The 21,234-nt window shown below is 46.9% G+C and overlaps 2 protein-coding genes across 3 annotated transcripts in view; one reads left to right on the plus strand and one right to left on the minus strand.

Annotated features, from left to right (window-relative positions):
* Positions 1 to 10,410, plus strand: part of Stat1 (signal transducer and activator of transcription 1) — a 40,485-nt gene extending 30,075 nt beyond the window's left edge. Inside the window, exons 18-24 of the mRNA XM_028886666.2 lie at positions 236 to 285; positions 845 to 939; positions 1,767 to 1,912; positions 3,407 to 3,592; positions 4,513 to 4,588; positions 5,479 to 5,578; positions 8,790 to 10,410. Coding sequence (XP_028742499.1) covers positions 236 to 285; positions 845 to 939; positions 1,767 to 1,912; positions 3,407 to 3,592; positions 4,513 to 4,588; positions 5,479 to 5,578; positions 8,790 to 8,804 — 668 coding nt within the window. The 3' untranslated portion in view covers positions 8,805 to 10,410. The remainder of the gene's footprint in view (positions 1 to 235; positions 286 to 844; positions 940 to 1,766; positions 1,913 to 3,406; positions 3,593 to 4,512; positions 4,589 to 5,478; positions 5,579 to 8,789) is intronic.
* Positions 10,411 to 13,190: 2,780 nt separating this feature from the next.
* The window catches only part of Gls (glutaminase), a 65,170-nt gene continuing 57,126 nt past the window's right edge, over positions 13,191 to 21,234 (minus strand). For both annotated transcript variants that reach the window (XM_028886675.2, XM_028886697.2), the window contains 4 exons: positions 19,166 to 19,227; positions 18,164 to 18,240; positions 18,011 to 18,074; positions 13,191 to 15,769 (listed from right to left, as the gene is read on the minus strand). In XM_028886675.2, coding sequence (XP_028742508.1) covers positions 15,613 to 15,769; positions 18,011 to 18,074; positions 18,164 to 18,240; positions 19,166 to 19,227 — 360 coding nt within the window. In that variant the 3' untranslated portion in view covers positions 13,191 to 15,612. The remainder of the gene's footprint in view (positions 15,770 to 18,010; positions 18,075 to 18,163; positions 18,241 to 19,165; positions 19,228 to 21,234) is intronic.

A 21,234-nucleotide genomic window follows, 5' to 3' on the forward strand; every position in this document is an offset into this window, starting at 1 on the left:
CCGTCTTACAAAATAACGAAGTAAGTGAAACAAAAGGACCATTCATAGGTTTTAGACTACTTTATGGTATCCACTCAGTCTGTGACTGCTGATCCATTTCCAGTTAACGTACCAGAGCGTCAACCATGATGTAGTCACCCTTTGCAGTAAGTTCTGTCTCCAAAACTGCCGCTCTAACTAGAGCGTCAGATCAATTACAGTCCAGGATAAAGATGATTTTTTTTTCCCTCCTTAGGTCCTAACCCTGGCCCTGACGGTCTTATTCCGTGGACAAGGTTCTGTAAGGTGGGTGGCTGTGTGGTCTTTACAGCCGTGATCCTGCGTTCTTTCCACTCTGGGGAGGCTTTCCCATTTCCCCTCGTGGTAGTTCACTGTTTGCTTATTCTGGAATGTTTATCTGCTCCCCCTCACACCCCTAGAGCAAGCTGTTTACTTTCCTTCAGTTCAGGAGGTCGTCTCCAAGCCAAGCCCGGCAGGAAGCACCTGCCTGGGCGATAACAGTCTCACAGCACCTCTTAGCCAGCAGGGTTTTGCCTGAGGCCATGTGAAATGTGTGTGGTGACTTGTGCAGACGCGCTCAGACCGAGGGCACTGGCACAGGATGTTGACACAGGGGCCACCAGCGGGAGCTGAGCAGCCCTCGCTGGCCTCCGCTAGTGTGAGGGCAGCTCTTGTTTTCCAGTTCCGCTGGGGTGCTGCAGTAGGGAGAGGAAAGGGAGAGGCTAGGGACCCGGGCATCCCTCACTCAGGGACGCCTGCCACTCATGCCTGGGCGGGGCCTCTGTGGAAGGGGCAGGGCAAGCCACTGCTTTGGTTAACCAAATGTGCGTTTCTGCACTTGCAGGAAAATATCAACGATAAAAACTTTTCCTTCTGGCCTTGGATCGACACCATCCTAGAGCTCATTAAGAAGCACCTGCTGTGCCTGTGGAATGACGGGTAAGGGCCACTGAGTGGCGGGCGGACGGACGTCGACAAGGTCTGGGCTGGGCTTCATCAGATGGAAGGATTTCTGTCTCCCTCACGGGCATGCACACCTACATGGTGTCCGGGCTGTGTCACAGGGGACCCTTATAAAATATGTCTTAGGATGTATGTATATGTTTTTTAAAAGCTAAATTAAAACAAAAGCCTCCAAGGGCCACTGATGTATTCATTCATTCCTACAAGAATTGTCAGTATTTACTGTAGTGCCCTAATAAAGAAGCAAACCCCACCAGGTGGGGTAGTGGTGCATGCCTTTAACCTCGGCACTCTGAAGGCAGAGGCAGGGTGATCTCTGTGATCCTAGCAAGTTATAGGCCAGCCAAAGCTACACAGTGAGACGCTGTCTTAAAATAATAATAAAAATAATAACAATAATAAAAGAAAAGGTGTTTAGCTCATTTGTTCCCAGGATCAACTGGTAGCTCAACAGTAGTTTTCAGTTGACAAAAGGTGCTGGTGCATGAAAACGTATCGTCTGAGGCTGTGTCTCAGGTGTGAGATGCGTATGCAGACATTCACGGTGTTTAAAATCAGAGTCACAGCAGAAGGCCCATCCCATACGGAGCTTCACACCAGTGCCTGTTCATCTTGATGCTTACTTGAGCAAATCCGTGTGTAAGGCTGGCTGAGGCTTACGTCCCAGGCAAACATTTTGAAAGTATACATTTTTATAATAATGTTGTTTTCAAGTGGCAGCCGTTTCTCAGATTGTAAGTCGAAATGAAAATTAAATTCATGAGTGAAATACAAAATGTTCCCCTGACCTCTTTAATGTCCAGGTGCATCATGGGCTTTATCAGCAAGGAGCGAGAACGGGCCCTACTCAAGGACCAGCAGCCAGGGACGTTCCTGCTTAGGTTCAGTGAGAGCTCCCGGGAAGGGGCCATCACGTTCACGTGGGTGGAGCGGTCCCAGAATGGAGGCGGTGAGTGAAGTGTGCCCGTGCGTTTAGGCCCGCCACGCACGCACGCACGCACGCACGCACGCACGCACGCACGCCTGAGTCCGGCGCTGCAGATGGGGCCTCTTGAGTAGCTTTGGGACTGAAATTGCATATCCTACAGTTACATGCCTGAGCTCTCCACCGAGAGCACTGGTGTCAGGCTGCCCAGAACGTGTTGTGGAAATGACGCACTTCAAAGCCCAGGTTTCCTGTTCCCTCAGCCTTGTTACCTGCAGATCAAGGCTGAGAGTCAATACAGTCTGCACCCAGTTGTTGGAAGGGATCACATTTCCCATTTCGTGTAAGGTTTCAGGCTCAACTGGCTCCAGGATACCTTGCCTGGGCGAGGACCGGCTTTGTGAGAGGCAGGTTTCTCCACGCACTGTTACGGGGGCTGCTGGGATGAGATGTGGCTCCGCCCACCTTCATCTGTGCCTGCCTTCGTCTCTGCCTGCCGAATCTTAGATTGCTAAATGACTAAACACTCCAGAGCCTTGGAGTTAGACTACAGGTTTCCTGTGACAACAGAACAGAACAGATGGGAAAAGTAACAGTAACAAACTGATATTGCTTATGGCTTGCAACTTACGGAAAGGGAGCTGGATTACCCTAGGACTTTAGATGCAGAGAGAAGGGATAGTCTTCTGATTCTACTTTTTTTTTTTTCCTGATGAAAAAAGGCAGGAGGTCTGGAATCAGGCTTAGTGCGAGCAGTGGACTCTGAGGTCTGCTCAGTTTCACTTTTCCCTTGTAGTTCATTTCCCAAGCCCACTGAGAGATGGGCTAAGAGACTGATCAAAGAGGAAAATACTTAGCAGCCGGGAAAGCTTAAGCAGGGCAGCATTGGCTACAGGATCCTCAGAAACCCGGAGGACTGAGGCACAGCTTATGCCCTGGGGGGGGGGGGGGGTAGGGGGAAGAAGCAGCTTGCAGCATCTTGGTTTTGTTTTAACAAAACAGGGTTTTTCGGCCGGGTGGTGGTGGTGCACACCTTTAATCCCAGCACTCGGGAGGCAGAGGCAGGAGGATCTCTGAGTTAGAGGCCAGCCTGGTCTACAGAGTGAGTTCCAGGACAGGCACAAAGCTACGCAGAGAAACCCTGTCTCGAAAAACCAAAAAAGGAGGAAAAAAATCGGGTTTTTCAATATGAAAGGAAGTGTAGGGAGGGAGCCGATCTTGAATGACGTGATCTGCAGCCTGAGCCCAGTGACCCGGACAGTCGTTAGTTATCTGCGGACAGGCATTGCTTTGTTAAGCTTTGGGTTAGAATTAGAGCCTGACCGGAGAGCGACAAGTTAACTAACAGGCAAGGCAGTGCTTGCCTTCCTCCTTTAAGGGGATTGTCATGTCTGTGGAGCCCCTGGGTGTACAGACTTCGCAGGCTGTGCCCGGTTCTCACCGGGCTCTGTCCGCAGGGCTGTCCTCCTCTCTGAGGTGCTCGGTACTCCCTCAGCCTCACTGATTTCCTCCTTTCAGAACCCGACTTCCACGCGGTTGAACCCTACACGAAGAAAGAACTTTCAGCTGTAACTTTCCCAGATATTATTCGCAATTACAAAGTGATGGCTGCTGAGAATATTCCAGAGAATCCCCTGAAGTACCTGTACCCCAATATTGACAAAGACCATGCCTTCGGGAAGTATTACTCCAGGCCAAAGGAAGGTGAGTGTGAAGCAGGCTGCCGTGCCCGGTGAGGGAGAGTGCAGCGCGCTCCTTCCGGTGTTCAGTTGCTTCCAGACGAGTTCAGCACATGACATTGGTGCTCACCATCCTGTAGGTGGATCTTGGTGACAAAAGGCCACCCCATGTGGTTAGTGTTACCAACACGTCACTTTTAAATGGATGGAGCAGGCTTTTTAAAATAGCATAAACTCAGTAAAGTTAGGGAAATGTGTCGCTTGGCCTGATGTGGACAGTAAGAAATGAATGCATCCTTAAGGATACTGGAAAGGCCCATTTCTGGTTTTGTATATTTGTTATCACTGTTTCCACACGGAAGGACAGAGGAGAGGAACCAAAGCTAACTAATTTCTTGTAGCCTGCTTGGGCTAAAGTGGAGGAAGCCAAGGTCCAGGGTGAGTGAGTGGTCCATCCAGGTGGGCTCAGGTACTTATTAGAGCCTGTGGTTGGGACTGTTGTGGACAGGAATCCTGGAATACAAGTCTGCCTCTCAGGTCACGGGATTACATTTGGAAAAATTCAAATTAAACCCGCCCAGCTAATAGCTGTTTGAAATCTGAAGTCTAACCAGCAGTCCCTTGACTCTGGAGCAAAGACGCCTTTAGCCTACCCCACAGCTGTGCGTTTTCCACCAGGAGACCAGCAAGACCTTTGCATGTCCGGGCTTCATTCGCCTTCTTGTGGATTCACAGCCTGGGGAAGAGGAAAGCGGCTAGACCCCTGGCTTTCTCCTGGCTGGTTCTCCATTCCCACTAGGTTCTTCAGATGACTTAGGCAGGAAGGTCATGACCCCACACAGTTTCAGGGCACTAGGCTGTCACGTCAGACACAATGGCAGAGAGACTGTTCTGTGCCACGTGATTTCCGCTGATGTGAAGTAAACGTGATGTGCTTGCTTCCAGCCCCAGAACCGATGGAGCTCGATGACCCCAAGCGAACTGGATACATCAAGACTGAGTTGATTTCTGTGTCTGAAGTGTAAGTGAGCACAGAAGACTGACATATTCCGAACCTCCTCAGGCCAGCCTCGCTCCTGGCTGGGGCCCCCTGATGGCTCTGGCCCGTAGCTTGCTTTTCTGTTGTAGTTGATGTTTTGCCACCACAGTCGGACTTTGTGGAAAGATCCTAACTAGTCCCATTGTGACCGCTTACCAGCACTTTACAGCCTTAAGATAAGCAGCAACAACAAAAAACCCCAAACAGAACAACAATAAACAGAATAAAAATAAAACAAAGCTGTATGTAAGGAATATACTTTCTCCCCAAACTGATACTTTGAAAAAGTATGAATAAAAGAAACAAAAATGGATGAGTGGGAAAGTAGTTCTTTTCGATCAAGAAAAGGCCGAGGTCGTACCTGGGATCCATCCTCTCCACCTGCTTTTATTTTGTTGTTTCATTCACAAAAGGTAGGAAGTTTTGGAAAAGTCACTGTCAGTTTTTTGGCTTGCGGCACTGTCTTGGGGTGAATGGATGTAGCCTTCATGTAAAAACACTCTGTGGAGCAGCCTTATCCGCATACAACCCTCAAGGTAGGGACGAGGGACTCCCCAGACATTCCTCTGGTGCTTTTCTGTCCAGGGTTAAGCCTCGCGAGCCTGCCATCTCCAGATGACACCACACACGCTCACATCGAGGCTCCACCCAGGCAGCAGCGGTGTGTAGGCCTCAGTCTGGCAATTGCTCACTCACGTCTAGCATATCCCCCGGGGCCGGGCTGGGACATAAACCTCCCGTGGTCTTCACTCTCTGAGACACGCTTTCCTGAAATGAAATGTAAAGTGGTCACTCAATCACAGATAAATGATAGTGTCTCTGCTGCCCGCGTAACCGGGTGTTAACACTGCCCCCCTCTCTCTCTCTTCTAGCCACCCTTCTAGACTTCAGACCACAGACAACCTGCTTCCCATGTCTCCAGAAGAGTTTGACGAGATGTCCCGGATAGTGGGCCCTGATTTTGACAGTATGGTGAGTACCGTGGCAGGCGATTCCTACCCTGAGGAAGCCTAAGCAGGTGTACTGCAGCAGATCTGAAGTCTGTCTGTGAGGAGCAGCCTTGGGCAGAGCCAAGGAAAGGGCTATTTATTTATTTATTTATTTATTTTAATAGATGAGACTGTATTTAAGGTAGCTGCATGGTCAGCAGGATTTTGTCCCTAGTATTCCAGGTGTTCACATTCCCTTCCTCACACACTAAGGGGCCATGGTGTTCAGAGGCAGATGTGTCTACCTGGGGCTTCTGTAAAGGCGTTATCCTTAGGAAGGGGCGGATGCCTGTTGGCTTGCTTTGTAGCTCAGATCTAACTCATCCTGCCAGCTTCTGGGACTGTGAAGGATGGGCGTGATGAATGGTTCAGGGAGGTAGAGTTAATGGGTTTCACAACCTAAATAGAAACACAGTGTTTGCAAGAGAGAGACCCTTCTTTGGGGAGAATGTTTTTCAGCAGATCCAATAGGACCACTTGCCTTTCAGCCAGATCCATCATCCCACGTGTTTTGTTTGGGTAACCGGCGGCCTTGCTGATGCTGTTTAATTTTAAGCCCCCCTTTCATGTGGGCTTAGGCCAGTTCATCTCCAAAGCTTGCTTAATGCTTTCAAAAGCAATTCTCTTAGCCATGGCAGGCCTCTCTTCATCACTGTGTACTTTGTGCCTAGCAAAAATGTGTTCAGTGATGAGAGAGTCCGAGAAGGGGACAGGAGAGAGAGGAACGTGGGCGTCAAGCTTCTCACACCGACGTCCACGTGCGCAGGGAATGCCCGAATGTCGCCTCAGCGATGCCTGTTCCTCATGTTGCCTCAGCGGTGCCTGTTCCTCATGTGTGACTTTGACTTCAAACACCTCATGAAATAGACTAAAAAGCTTAGAAAATACTGTCTTAGATCTTCCTGATTATAGAGAAATGCTCAGCTAGTGTCTGATCACAAATACTGCTGTTTCTTGGCGGGGTCAGCCTTCGGCCTGTGTGAAGTAGCATCCTGACATGACTATGAGAAGTGTTTTGTAAACCTCAGATGAAAATGGAGTAATGGTAAAGTTTGATTCAGAAAATGTAAAGTAGATCAAAGGGTCCAAAACTGGGGTGAGCTTTTACGTGCCCTTTGTTGCTCAGAAAATCATGTCACATCACCACTGCCACTGTGTGCCAGACGGGAACTCTTTGCCTCTACTGAGGCGAAAGCAAGGCAGAGCTGGGTGGGAAGCCCGTGACTGGAATTTGGCATACAGAGTTCCAGCTATCACTGCCATTGTTCCCTGTGAACCCCGAAAACTAAGCCGCTAGTTCCTCCGTTTATGTAAGGAGTACTGCTTCCGGTGTGCTGGAGCGGGGATGCTGCGGGGGCATTTTCCACCCTCAAACAAATGCCAGGAAATGGGTTTGTAGTCTTTGGATGCCTCCTGTAGCCATTCTGTCCTAACCATTTCATCTGTATGATTTATGGAATAGATACAGAGGATGTGTAGATATAATAAATTAGTGTGTGATAAATACCCACTTGTCATAGTAGTCTCCAGGCCAGCCCCCAGCCATCTCCGAGACTCTAGCAGGGGCCCTGCTCCACTTAGACGAGGTGAGGATGAGCTTGGCCTGTGGAAGCAGCGTAACGTCAGCACAGTAACAGTAACTCGAGCTCCGTCCTCAGGCCTCTTCATGACTTCTGTCCTGCCTTAACTCGGAGTAAGAGCCTGAGGGCTAAGTGAGAGGGCTCTGCTTGGAATCCCAGCAGTTGTGAGGCTGAGACAGGGGGATCTCACATTGGAGGCCACATTGGGCTACACAGACTTGGTCACAAAACAAATGGAATTAGGTGTGTGCTCTGAGGTGAATTCGACTCTGAGCTGGCTTATTTCCACCAAGGGTGGAGGGGGCAGCCATGGACTAAAGAGGCAGTCAGAGTTGCTAACCGGGCCAGCCTTGGCACTCAGGCTCCTGAGGTGATTGTCCGTGAGGGACAGTATGCCGGGGGGTTCTATGGTGTGGTATTTATGTAGTCTAACATTTCCACACCATAGACTTGCCTCTCGGAACTGGGGTAGAACCAGTTCACTTTCCTAGAGGCCTCTGTCCAGAGCTCACGCCCACACTGTTTTCTTCTGCCGGGCTGGACATTTCACGAATGCTTTCTTTGAGCAAACCTGTGTGCTGGGCGCGATTACCCAACTCAGTACACGAAGAACTTGAGGTTAATAAGCCAGTCACAGGATTTGAACACAGGTTCTCTCTCTCTCCTTCCCTCCCTCCTCTCCTCCTTCTCTCCCTCTCCCCCCTCCTCCCCCTGCTCCTCCAGTACACCATTTTAACTTCAGATCTGTGCCCTCAACCAGACTGCACCCTAAAAGGCAAAACCCTTCAACATGCTTTTCAGTCTGAAATTGCTTTCCTAAAACCCTCAAGAGGCGTTGTTGGTCTAGCGCTCTGTGTGGTTAGTTCATCTGGCATCTGAGGCTGGAGAATCTCGGTGTGGGGCCGCCCTGTCCACCGAGGGGTGCTTAGCAGCACCCCGGCATCTGCCCTCTAGACCAGATGGTACCAGTAGCACATGCACACACGTACCCTCCCACGGCGGTGTCAGCCACGTCTCGAGCAGCCAGGGGACAGAGCCCTCCTGGAGACATCTGGAACTGCACCAACATGGAAGTCAGAGCCCGTGCGAGCCAGTATTCCGGCCCGTGCGAGCCGGTTTACTGACACAGCTCCTGTATCCAGGGCAGCTGGGCAGGCGAGGGTGGGGAGCTGAGGTGCTTCCTAGTGATTTGACTTCTCTGGCCCACATCCGGAACACGGGCTTTGTTTATTTTGCGTACTCAGTCATCATCTCCTCTGATCCCTCTCTCTCTCTCTGGCACAGGGCTCAGCGTTTCCTCACATTCGTTTTGAATGAGCCGATTTACCATTATTCTGTCCCCAGACTTGCCTAACAGCAGAAAGCTTTATAGAGTCTGTCTGGGTTAGGTCACAAAACTAATCCATCAGGCCAGAGAGTAATAACCCGTCCGTGTAGGTGATGTAAGCAACCCTGGTAGTCCAGGGAGGATGGGACATGCTGGCCCTTCGGGTCCCACGGTGGTCATTCGCAGTAGGGAGCATCTTCCTGCTCCAAGGGCAATGGTGTCACATACATGAATCGCATGTCACAGGACCCACGTAATGAACCTAACTGCATTTTGTCTTTTTGCAGATGAGCGCAGTATAAACACGAATTTCTCTCTTTGGAGACGTTTTTCCTTCCCACCTGTGATCACCTCCTGCTACTGTTCCTTCACATGCTGTATTTCTAGGGAAATGCAAGGAAGAACAACGCGTCTGTTGCACCCTGTGGATAGCAAGTGGATATTTCTCTAATTAGAAAGCTGTTACTCTGAAGGACTTCATGCATCTTACTGAAGGTGAAACGGAAAGTCACTTACGAAAAGTAGATTTTGTGAACAAAAGACCAGAGATCCACCCAAGGCATCAGGACTAGAATGCGAGTGCTTTGGGAAAGGTGAGGAATATAAATCACATCTAGTAAAGGCCGCATAGTCAGTGCCCAACTGCTACACATCACTGGACAGATACACGGTTATGGGGAACCTTCTTGATACAGGATATTTCTGTCCTGAAGATACTGGCATGTCCACTCTGCTTTGTGGCTGGAAGTTTTAACCTATGGCACAGTTCAAAGCCAACTTTACACGCAGTGATATATCAAACTATAGTGGACACCCTTCATCTGAGTGGGAGGAAACAGTTGGGTTCTTATGTCTTCTGTGTTGAGCATGTAAAACTAAAGACACGATTCTCTTCAGGGAATTAGCTCTGTTGTTGGTTATGGCTAAATGAAACTTAACACCCACAGTAGAAAGAACATTTTCCAAATTCACAAGTAGCTTCTGTTTAATATATACTCCACCAAGCTAAGTGGTTTCTGCTGTCATTGTGGTCATCGGTTGAATAAAACTGTCTTTGCACATCCATTAAGGGAGCCAGCTTTCTTAAGGCAAATAATTTTTTAAGTTGAAATTACAGATATAGATAAACCTATCAGTTTAATTCATATTCTTAAATGGGCTGTCTTTATTGTTTTTAGCTGGTTGTCTTAATTAGCCATAAAATTGGAAAAAGTAGTAACTGACTTGAATCATTAGCCAAATATGAGTATCCAATAATTTCAAAACACATCCCATAGAAAGGCACTGAAAACTATTTTTCACCGATAAATGTGTTTTTCTGACATTACATTCACAAATGGTTCCATGGTCTGTCTGTCCTGTGTTTTGTCAGACGCCTTTCTGAGGGACCATGTTTTATGGCATGTGCTGGTTTTTCACTTTCTTCAGTGGTACCAGCCCAGTCCAGTGGCTCAGGTGTTGCGTTGGCTGGCGGGGTTCTCCTGGGCAGCCGGTCACAGCCCGCTGTCTCCCTTCATAGTCTCTGTAGATATAGCTGTCCTCCACCGTCAACCATGGCTATGTCGTCCCGTAATCTTTTGCTTCACTTGGCTGGAGATAAGTCCACTTCAGACCCCAGTGCAAGTGTGTGCTGCACAAAGCATATGCACAGCCCGTTCCCAGGACGGAAACAGAGGCCTCCCTCTTGCTGTGTACCGAGTGGGATTAGCCGGGCTCTCACAGACTCTTGAAATGATCAAGAAACAAAGCATCTAAAAAATACTGTTTCTAAATGCTGAGGTCTAACTATTGCTTACATCATTGTCTATTGAGTTGTTAATGGTTTCATTCTGTTGAACGAGACTTTAAGAAATGTTAAAATGATGCTAGTCTCCTATTAGTATTTAATATAAAAATACTTAAAATGTCTAGTATTGTGAGTTGGTTTAATATGTATCTCATTTATGTATCAGGCCTATTTTAAAATAAGATTAATAACAGTGTTTTCTAAGTGTTGCTCTTGCTCACAGTTCCGGTAGTCACAGTAACGATGGCACGTTAGGGCAGGCACCGTGGCGAGGCCACTTCTGAGGCAGAAGCACAAGGATCAGAAGTTTAAAGTCATTCTTGACAAAACAGCAAGTTGAAGGCCAGCCTAGGCTACATGAGATCATAACTCTTGAAAAAAGAGGGGGCAGGGACATGAGAGGTATCTAAGTCAGTGGAAGACAATGCGTTTACATTCTTGGGTCACTGATGTTTTAAGATGTCACCAAACACGTCCTAGCTTGAAGGTGTTTGTGTTTGAGTATGTCTAGGGTGGTACTTTCTAAGAATGGATATATGTACCACTTGGGATAAACTGACTTTATTTAGGCACTTTCTGAGGTGGCATTACATAAATGGAATCTGTTGGCTGCCTGAAAACTGACGTGGCATGTGAAGGCATGTGTCAGCAAACAGAGCAGACCCATGACACCCGACTGCCCTAGGGAAGATGCCAGACTAAGCTGGAAAGTTGAAAATTGTTTTACTTTTGGAGCTGGAAGGCTACTCCCCATCTTGAGAGTATATTTATCCGAAGGCATCTTTCGTTTAAAATTCATTCATTTATTCATCAAATATGTTGAGTACCTGCCTTGAACCAGGCATTCTTCCAGATGCTTGGCCGATACTAATAAAACAAACAAGTGACTTGCTGTCATAAACGTAAGATGTTCTCAGATTCTGGGCCATATGCTCAGTAGTCACTTGACCCATTAAAGTTCACTAGAGACTTTGTGAGGCAGAAATAGCCAATGACCTGTGGATTCGAACACTTGTTGCTCTTGCAGAACTGGGTACAGTTCCCAGCACCCATGCGGTGGCTCACAGGCATTTATAACTCCAGTTCCAGGGGATCTGATACTTTCTTCTGACCTTCATGGGCACCAGGCACTCATATGGTATACACACATAAAGGCAAAACATTTATACACAAAATCTAATGTTTTACACTAGTGAAAGCTGCAGATAATATAAACGTTAGAGGAAAATGTATATAGTTTCCAAGAAATAACATTTAAACCAACTGCAGGAAGCTGAGGCTACTCAGTATTGTTTGAAAGCCTTGACTGTTCAGTGATAATCAGTGAGATTCAGCTCTCAAGTTCTGGGAAAACCAACTCTGGCTGTGTATTGTGCACTCTTAAGGGACAATGTGATTTATTGTAGAAAAAAATCATAGCTTATTAAAATTAAGCTGAGTGCACAAAGTAAAGCTCCCCAACGGGTAGAGCTGTCACGTATCTGTCATCACAGATCGATGAGTTTTGTGTTTTATAATGCTGTGACGCTCAACCACGGCCTTTCCCGTGCCGTGCACATAGATGAAGTCATGGTATCTGGTGTCCTGACTGTCTAGCTTCAGAGCAGATCCTGCTGATCCGGGAAAGGGCAGCAAGAGGCACAGCTGGCCCCACGAGGCCCAGTCAGGTTAAGCTCCAGAAACAGAACTGAGCCCTCTGAGCAGACCTCATAACGCCTTCCAGCCCGTGGGGTTAGCGTCTGCCACCTCCATTAAAACAACTGCTAAACTGTTACTAAGTCTAGATCCTTCTACCCCCAAACACATACACCCTCTAGCCTTTCATACCTAGATAATTTCCCATTCATAAAAAATGTGAGCCACCTAGTACATCCATGGGTTGCTTCCTTGAACATCCACGATTTATGAACTTACTCATGTTACTATAGGGATTAACAAACTTAACCTAAACTCCTAACAAAGTGCCATAAAAATAGAATGTTCATTATACTAACAAATACAACTTTTCACTCTCGGGGCTATCTGTAGGCTCTGCACTGCTACCAAGCTTTCAGCTGCAGATAAACGTATGTGCAGTAGGAGCTGACTGAGGATGCAAGACTTAACACTGTCATGCTTGGCCCCAAAACTCACCCGCGAGACTTTAACTAGTAACTGTTAGCTAATGTAAGTGAAGATATGCACCTTACCTATAACTGTGTGTTAGGGTTCCGGGAAGGAATATTGGATTAAGAGTTCCATATCATGGGCCACTCGTGGGTCCCAGCTTCATCAATGAGTGGGTTAGATCAGATAATTCCACGTGTCATTTCGAGTTCTAAATTATCAGTGACAGAGATGGCCCAACACCACAGCTCCTGTAACCAAGCAGTGTGGTTTCTGGCACAGAACTTGGGTAAAATGAAAGTAGGATTGGTGTGGTGTTCACATACCTTCTCTATGGTCGTAAAACCAGACGCTAACTTTAAACCCAAGAGGACCAAGGCAGTTCTGGCATTGGACCCAAAAGCCACTCCCACATGTGAAGAATTCAGGGGAGCCCCAGCTAGTCCAACTCAGATCCTGGTGTGGCAGTACTGGATCAACTCTGCAGGTAGAGTTCAAGGCTCCATGGAATCATGCTCTTATCCAAGGATACTTGCAATGGCATGATCAGCGGGGTATCCTGAGCACTCTAACTGTACGAGCACAGGGGAGCTTCTGGAGAGCTGACCTAGCCTGCCCACCACGAACACCACAGCCGGGTCCTCACAGCTCTCACCTTGGTCCTGTGGTCCAAATGTCCCACGTGGTTCTGTGTGCTGCCTGGCTCATAGCAGGCTGGATGTAAAACGGCTACACACTCATAACAAGCAGCGCAGAGAAAAGCTTAGTTATTTTAAGAAAATTCATTTCTCACAGCTTGTTTTCAATACATGTATTTATTATGCTGTAAAAAGCAACACTACCTTATCTCATTTAAAATAAATATTTTCCAATTTCAGAATACTTACAATGTATAGTTTTAAGATTTCATTTTGGGAAATGTTGGAAGTAAATACATTCATAGCTTTGGACTCCCCAGGAGGGACCTAAATTCATCTAGTCCCTGACAGACAGCAGGATCAACCGCGAATCCAGCTGTGCAGCTAAAGCGCAGTGTGGGCAGCGGTGGGGTGTAGTGTCTCAGCAGACATGGGTGCTACAACAGAGAGAGCAGGAACAGCGTAAACAGAGCTTCAACCCAACATGACCATGTCATGTTTCCATGATACCGAAAAATTACACAAGATTGTAAAGCCAAAACAAAAGAGATCTTTGGAGTTTACTGATGGTAGCAGTAACAGCTCATTCAAGCATTTAAAGAAAGTGTTCTCATCACCAGCCAATAGCAAACAGCCAGAGCAAGACCTGGCATACAGTCGTAACAGCATGAGGGAAAAGAGCGTAAGGAACCAAGCCACAGAGACTTTACAAAACAGCACTGATCTCAGAGAAGGTGACAACTTTTGTCTTCAAACAATATACAGAAAAGTATTCAGAGAAGCCTCGAAGTCACTGGCAATATTTAAGTCACGCATTGAACCACACAATGCCAGCTGCTTTTGGAACAGTGTTACCTCAGTTGATTCCAATTAAAACATGTCCACTCCTTAACTCTGGAGTTGATGCCCCTATGTGGAATGTTCCAGGTACCACCTGTCTTGAGGCTTGTGGAAGCAGGAACACAGTGCCGGGGCTGGATGCCTACCCACCATCCTCCCCAGTCTCTGAACTTAGAAACGTGGTGGTGGTGGGGCCTGGCTCAGTGGAGGGACACTAGCCACAGTCTCATCAAGGGAGGTGCTTGCCAGAGAGTGGGAGGGGCTGGCTGAAAACAGGATGGAAGCAGCTGGAGGCTCCTGGAGTGAATAGTGTGCCGTCGGGCGGCATCAAGCTCGGATGTAACCTGTGTCAGTAGTGAGAGTCAAGGGAGAGGCTGTAGTAACGTGGTAACCACTGGTGTTAGTGCAGCTGAGTTTTCCTTAGTCCACAAGCAGTTTCCAAGAAGTGCATCTGTGTGTGTACGTGTATGCACACATGTGCTTAATTATCAGAAGTCTCACTAACAGACCCCTCATCTCTGGGAGGTATAACACGGTACAGTATGTTCAATTCCTAGAAAATTGTGTTCTTTTCTCAGGTCCCTTTTACCTGTTTCCTAAGTTAATCATAAATTACTTTTCCAAAACAAAGAAATGGTGAGTCTAAATTTACAATGAAGTGATCTGTTCTTACTGAATGATCCAGTCCACTGACGTTAGGAACAGAGGAAGCCAGGGGCCCTCCAGAAAGGAGTGCTAGCTAATGCAGACTTTTGACAGGGGGGTTAAAAGTAAATGTTGTCGGTAGCTGTTCCTAAATGTATCATTGTAACTTTGGCAACTGAAAGCATCTCTGAACTTTTCTTTATTGTAGAAGCTGAAAAAGAACTTAGGAATCTGCAGTAGCTCTGTCTTCATTCTTGAGACTGACAGCTAATTTAGACATCTTAATTTTGGTTCATCTTCTATAAATGGCCAAGCTCTTCTCTGACGCTAGGAATGTGAGGCATGATGACTGTCTTGAGGAACTGTGAAAACTGCAGAGCCTGCCTGCACTCACTTCCCAGCTAAGGAAACACCACAGAGAAGCTGTCCCGAGGGCTACAGAGAGAGGAAAGGTTTTAAAGTACTAGAACTATATTCACACATAGGTTTTTGGTCACCAAACGTATCTTAACAGATTCCCTGATAAAAATCTAATCAGAATTGGCAAGTCCTATGAACAGTTAGTAACTATTTCAATATTTAAGAAGCCACACTGTGAAGTGAGGAGACATTTTAAACACTCAACCATGGAAGTGCATACAGTTGCTCAAACACTCGAACTAAACCTATATTGGAAGTCTTGAAAATCACACTGTTTTTTGTCTAAGGACAGCATCGACCCCCTGTGGAGAGACTGTACAACAGAGCTTGACTCATAAATGCATATGAGCATATCACCACCCAGGACTGAAAATTTACAAAGCTCACAAATCATGAAGAGCACACAGGTCAGCTAGCATTGGTAACTATTCTTTTACATCAAATTGTACAACGCACGAGGTAACTAGTGCTCACATTATGAAGGGAAGTTGTTTTATTTCTATTTTTTTCCCAAAGAAATCAGATTTGTCCTGTGCGCACAATGAAGAAAACTCCAGTAACACTGAAATGACAATGTAAAATACACATCACTACCAGATAGAAATATACATGTTCTTCATAATCATGTTCCACAATTAAGTAGGTAAGTAGCTGAAGTCTTGGGGTTTCAGACCATTATAACAACCCATCGAGGTTCTTGTGGACAGTTTGATTCTCCTTTCCGTCGTCAGAATCCCCTTGAGGTGTATACTGAACTTGGTATTCCTGGAGGATTTTAAAAACATCATGGTGTCCAAAGTGCAGCGCTTCATCCATGGGAGTGTTATTCCACCTGCAGCACAGCACAGACAGCGTCATTACCCATAACTACTGAACGAAGATGGTCGCCCAGCATCCCCAGGCTCTAGATCCAGGGTCCATGGCCATTCAAGGTCAGCTACTTTAGGAGTATTTCAAGTGAGAACAGCAGAAACACACAAAAGGACTTAGAGTTCAGAACTGGGTCTGAGGAGCATCTGATGATGAGGACAACAGGATGAGTTCTATGAAAAGATCCTGTCTCCACAGCCAAGTGCTGAACGAGGGCCTTTGGCAGCCAAGTCTAGTGTTGCAGATATTTAAAAATCAGGTAGTAACATGCACCATCCTAACCTTTCACAGAAAATTTATGTTCCTGTGAATTCAAGTCCCACTAAGCTCTACAAGTCTTCCAGGTTTCTAATAACCTCATGACATTAAATACATGTTAGATAAGCAACATCTGCCCAGAGGAAGTGACCCTTTTATTGTACCCAGCAAGGGTTGGAAGCTGCAGACTGAACGGGCCACTGCCTGACCAGAACTGTGAGGGGGAGATGGGAGGTTCAAGGACAAGCAAAGAGTTGCCACAGCAGAGTCATCTGAGCGGTCTGCACAAGTCCACGGCTCAGCAAACACCAGGCTCCTTGGCTCCTTCACAACCCACATGCCCACCCGCTCAGCTCCACCTGCTGGCTCCGGTTCCTCTTCCCACCCCCCTGCTTTTGCTTCTTTCCATCATTCTGTATCTGTCCTGAACCTTTCACCTTCCTCAGGGTTAAAAGCAGGTCACAACATAAACAACAACAACAACAACAACAAATGCTTAACTCAGCATTTTAAATGTTCCTAGTGGCCTGTTCTTAACGTTTAAAAGCAGGTAAGTAACCTTTTACATGTCTCTTACGTTTCTCAAAAAAACAGCTGAACCCTTCTGCGTGGCTTTCATTAGGTCATTGGCTCTAATGTGACCAAATATTTGTGTTAATTTTGGGGGGAAATCTGCCAAGTCATCTTTACATCTTTCATTTCATAATCAAAAATCCATTGGTAACAAATACACTGTTTCACTCTTGCTATTTTACAAATTAGGTGATAAATGACTCTATCTGATGGGGGAAAGTACTCCTGGGTCTAGGCTTCATTTCTGGATACACCGTTACCAAGTTATTTAGCTACCTCTGCCTATAAGATGGACAGCTGTATTTCCACATTCTTAGAGGCAAATCTGGAGTGGAAGAATTCACACAGTCAATATTTCCAACATGTATTAAGTAGAGTTTGAGTTGAGTTATAAACACGGGGCGAAGCTTTTCAGTCTCTTACTCTGGCGAGAACTATGGTGAGCACTACACTGGGAAGATAGGAGGATTGTCGGCCACCTTGAGACTTTAGAGGACTGCCAACATAACTTACTTCAGTCATTCTTTTTAATAACCATTGGAATGGGGAGATGGCCAACATATCACCACCTCACAACACTGCTAGCAAAGTTCAGATACTGACGCTGTAACTTCTCACTCTTTGTAAGTTGAACCAAGAAGATTTAGACCCCTAAAACAGAGGCTTAGCAATCTGACCAGCCCCCTGGGAGGTAGTCAACCTGCTCCAAACTTTGTGCTGCTCTCAGGCTTCATTCCAAGCTTTACCCATCAAACGGCACCAAGTGTGGTCCTCTTGCACTCTAAGCCCGACGGCTCACCCGTTCCACTCGGAGGGGGCGCCCAGGGAGTGGGCACAGTGGTGCACGCTCAGCACTGCCCTCAGCCCCAGGCTGGGAAGTAGCCATGTAGGCCAGGAGGAGCTCAGAGGAGCCAAGGGTTCGAGGTAGTCCTTTCCACTGCAGGGAGAAGGCCCTCCTCGTCCAGTGCCTTCAAATGTCCTTTCCTCCAATGGACCCCTGAAAACTCAGCTTCCACAAAGCCCTTCTGAAACTAACTGCACCAAATCCAGGAGCACCAATCAATCCCAACACACCCTTCCCATGCTCCTGGGTTGTCTATCCTGTGTAGTCAGTCTCGGGAGAACAGAATTCCCACTTTATCTTTTCAAATACAAACAAGTGTCTTCATTTGGGCTTAGAGTCCAACCTGAAATTTCCGAATATGATACTACTCTTAGATACAGAGTTTGATGTCACACAGAAACCAAGGTTTTGTGTCACCACAAATGTAAAAGCCCCTTGGTGGATTCGCATGTAACCATCGCTCAATATCATAATTCTGGGAATTCAAATTGTGTTATCAATTATGTTAGAAGGTAATGTAATACTCACCTGTCCTTGGGGAAAGGGTTTACTTTGCAAGCTTCCAGCAAAAACTTAACAACTTCAACATGACCTATATCACCCAACACACACAAAAAAAGATTTTAGTCTTGAGTAGACTCTAAATCTGTAAAAACTGTAAATAAGTGGTTCGTGTATTACCCTCTGCAGCAGCTACATGGAGTGCTGTTCTGGAGTCATAGTCCCTCTGTTCCATGTCCATGGCTGACAAAGCAAATCTGAAAATCCATAAACAGCTATTCACTATATAAGATTAATTTAATCTCGTGGTAACATTTACTTCATCAGCTCAATCTAGGCTTCTCATTGGGGTTCCATGCTCTACCAGCTTCATGAATGGTAACCAGTTCACCCAGTACAAAGTTGTGGGTAAATTCCATGTGATCTCTATTCCTTGGCTTTGCTACTTTGAAGTAAGGTAAACATTAGCTGTCTCTCCCAGAACTGAGCTTCATCATATTATTATTAAACTCAAGAATAGTATTAGAGTTAAAAGTGCTGGTTGAAAAGACGGTCAGAGGTTATGAGCACTGGCTGCTCTTCCAGAGGTCCTGAGTTCAATTCCCAGGAACCACATGGTGGCTCACAACCATCTGTAATGAGATCTGGTGCCCTCTGCATACATAATAAATATTTTTTTTTTAAAAAAAGAGGCAAAAATGCCTATAGTAAAGCTACATGTTTTCAGTAGGACTCTCATTTTTTAACCTACATTGCCTGGAGTTACATGTACTAATAAAACTTTAAAACAGCATGGAAATCGACTTAGCCATGTCCATTTTAAAGGCTAGCTGCAACTCTGAAAGGGAATCACACTCGGTATTCAGTGGTTCGTGGCCTTTCTAATCCTGGTAACATGTACAACACCAAACACCCTGCCTCCTACCTCATCAGAGATCCGTCATAGTGAACCACTGGCCAGTTAGTGGACTAGTTACCACAGAGATATGGGCTTTTATGGAAAGACGAGAAGCAGGTCCAGGACACTGGGGGGTGGGGGTGGGCAGTCTAAGTGGAGGTGGGGTAGTTTATAACTTGTCTGGTGACTTTTATTAGAAGTGAGTGGGACCTTAAGACGGGTGCTTGAGCAGAGAGATGCACCTTCAAACACCCAAAGCCACAGCACATCCACCCATAGCATACCTCCGGAGGGCAGACACATCTCCAGTGTATGCCGCAAACAGAAGGTTTATTACGGACTTCACCTGTGAACAAAGAAAAGACAGACATTTGCAGGAGGAGGCAAACACTGCCGCTGCTGCGTAGTTCCGCGTGCTTTGAACTTCAGCTGTATTGATCAAACCTTATCTTGGGTACACATCTAAAGAGCACACGCGGACTTTTCTTTCACCAGGACTGGTAGAAAACTAATAAGATACAAGTGGAGAAGACTAGAATACTGACAAGATTGGAAGCTCATAACACTGACATCTACAGTTAGAACGACTGAGAATTCTTTAGAAGCCTCACCTGGCATGTCTCACTACTGTGAATTAGTCTGTAGATGGGTAAAAGGCGTATCACATACTACAAGCAGCTCAGGCTACGTAACTGTCTCATCCCTGGCGGCGTTACTGTCCTCTCTAGTTACCGAATTCTTTGCAACTCTGAGACAGAAGTTAGTGTGTGTCACTGTAAACCTAGTAAAGCTAGTCTTCACTGGAGAGTCATGCTTATTGCCAGATGACAGATGTAAACCAGGGCATGCTCAGAACACAGCCTAAGTCCCTGCTACACAGTGCTCCAAGGCAAGGTGCATCTACTTTCGACAGTTTCTGCTTGGTTTTACAGTCCAATGGAAAAGGCCAGGAACTCTATGACCAGCAGTTTTGCCCTGCTTTCATCCAGACGATCTGTCCCTGCTTATTAACCAGACACTACTGATCATACACTGCCATAGTTACACCCTGTAGCATCAGCATTCATCCTGATGACTTCACTGAATGGGACTTGGTGGTAGACACAATAGTCAACGAGACACAATGTATGTAGCCCAGCTCTCCAGGAACAAAGTCACAACCCTGGAACTGCTTCCCTCCGGATATGAAGCCTGACGTTGCCTTCACTGGATGGCTCCCTTCCATAGCCTGTGAACTTTAAAGCTGACTGCTGAACATTGCTAAGCTTCTGACTTGCATTTAAAGCATATTTCCTAGAACCTAACCCCCAAAAGATTCTCCATGAAAATAAAGGCCCTTTGGTTGGCTATGTTCTTAAAATACTAAGTTCCCTTGTTGGAGACTCATGGGCACACGGCACTCTGGAGTGCTGAAGCGTGGAGCCTGCCTAGCTACCAGTGACACCTCCCTAGGACTGCTGCTGACTTCTATCGCCTCAGAAGTCCTCCATGCCTATTCCTTCAGCCCACAAGCTCCCATCTGCCACCAGTCACTGTTCCCGCCGGCCTCCAATGTCACTGCTGCTCCAGAGCCCGTGGGGGGAGGGGAGGGATTCGGCCATGAAGAGTCTGAAAGCGTATGTCAACACCACTCCTCCAGGCGCAGTTGTTTGACTTCTAAAACAGGTCCCATTAGTCTCTCGGTAACGTGGATGGCTCTGCTAAGTGAGGTAGGCGTCACCACTCACGAACGCAGTGCCTGACATTTCCAGAAGAGGGCATGAGATTCATCGGAACGAGTTCGAGACCCTGTTGAGTCACCCCCAGGTGCTGTGAACCACGGTCTTCCGCAGGGGCAAGCAGTGCTCTTCCGGAAGAGCCGTCACTCCAGCCCAGGACCAGTTTCAATCCCCAGCTCCCCTGGGCTGTCGGGCCACAGGAGGCTGGTCCCCACGTCCGCCTCTGCTCAGTTTCTTTTATACTGTCCGCAGGCAAAGCCCCGGGTTCCAGAACCCCACTGATGACCCTAAAATAGCTGATGCTGATTACAACTTCACTGACCACACAAAACTCATTGTCACGACTCCTCTCACTCTTCCTCAATCCTCCCCACCTCACACGGCAGTGCTGCCACTCACTGGGCTATTTCTTCACCGGTTCCTGCGGACACGGTCCTCTAGGCTGCCACCCTGCGGCCAGGGCCTTTGCTTCTAGCATCTCATTTCCTCCCTTCACCGGTTCCCTTGTCTGCCATAATACACACAAACATCCCTTCATTCAATCTGACCCTGTAGTTTCCCCCTTCAGGAAGTATTTTCTGAATACTGACTTCACTGCCCTGAGAACTACCTCCACACTCTGTTACCGGTCCTCT

This window comes from Peromyscus leucopus, chromosome 13, assembly GCF_004664715.2.
Source record: "Peromyscus leucopus breed LL Stock chromosome 13, UCI_PerLeu_2.1, whole genome shotgun sequence".
Taxonomy (NCBI): Eukaryota; Metazoa; Chordata; class Mammalia; order Rodentia; family Cricetidae; genus Peromyscus; species Peromyscus leucopus.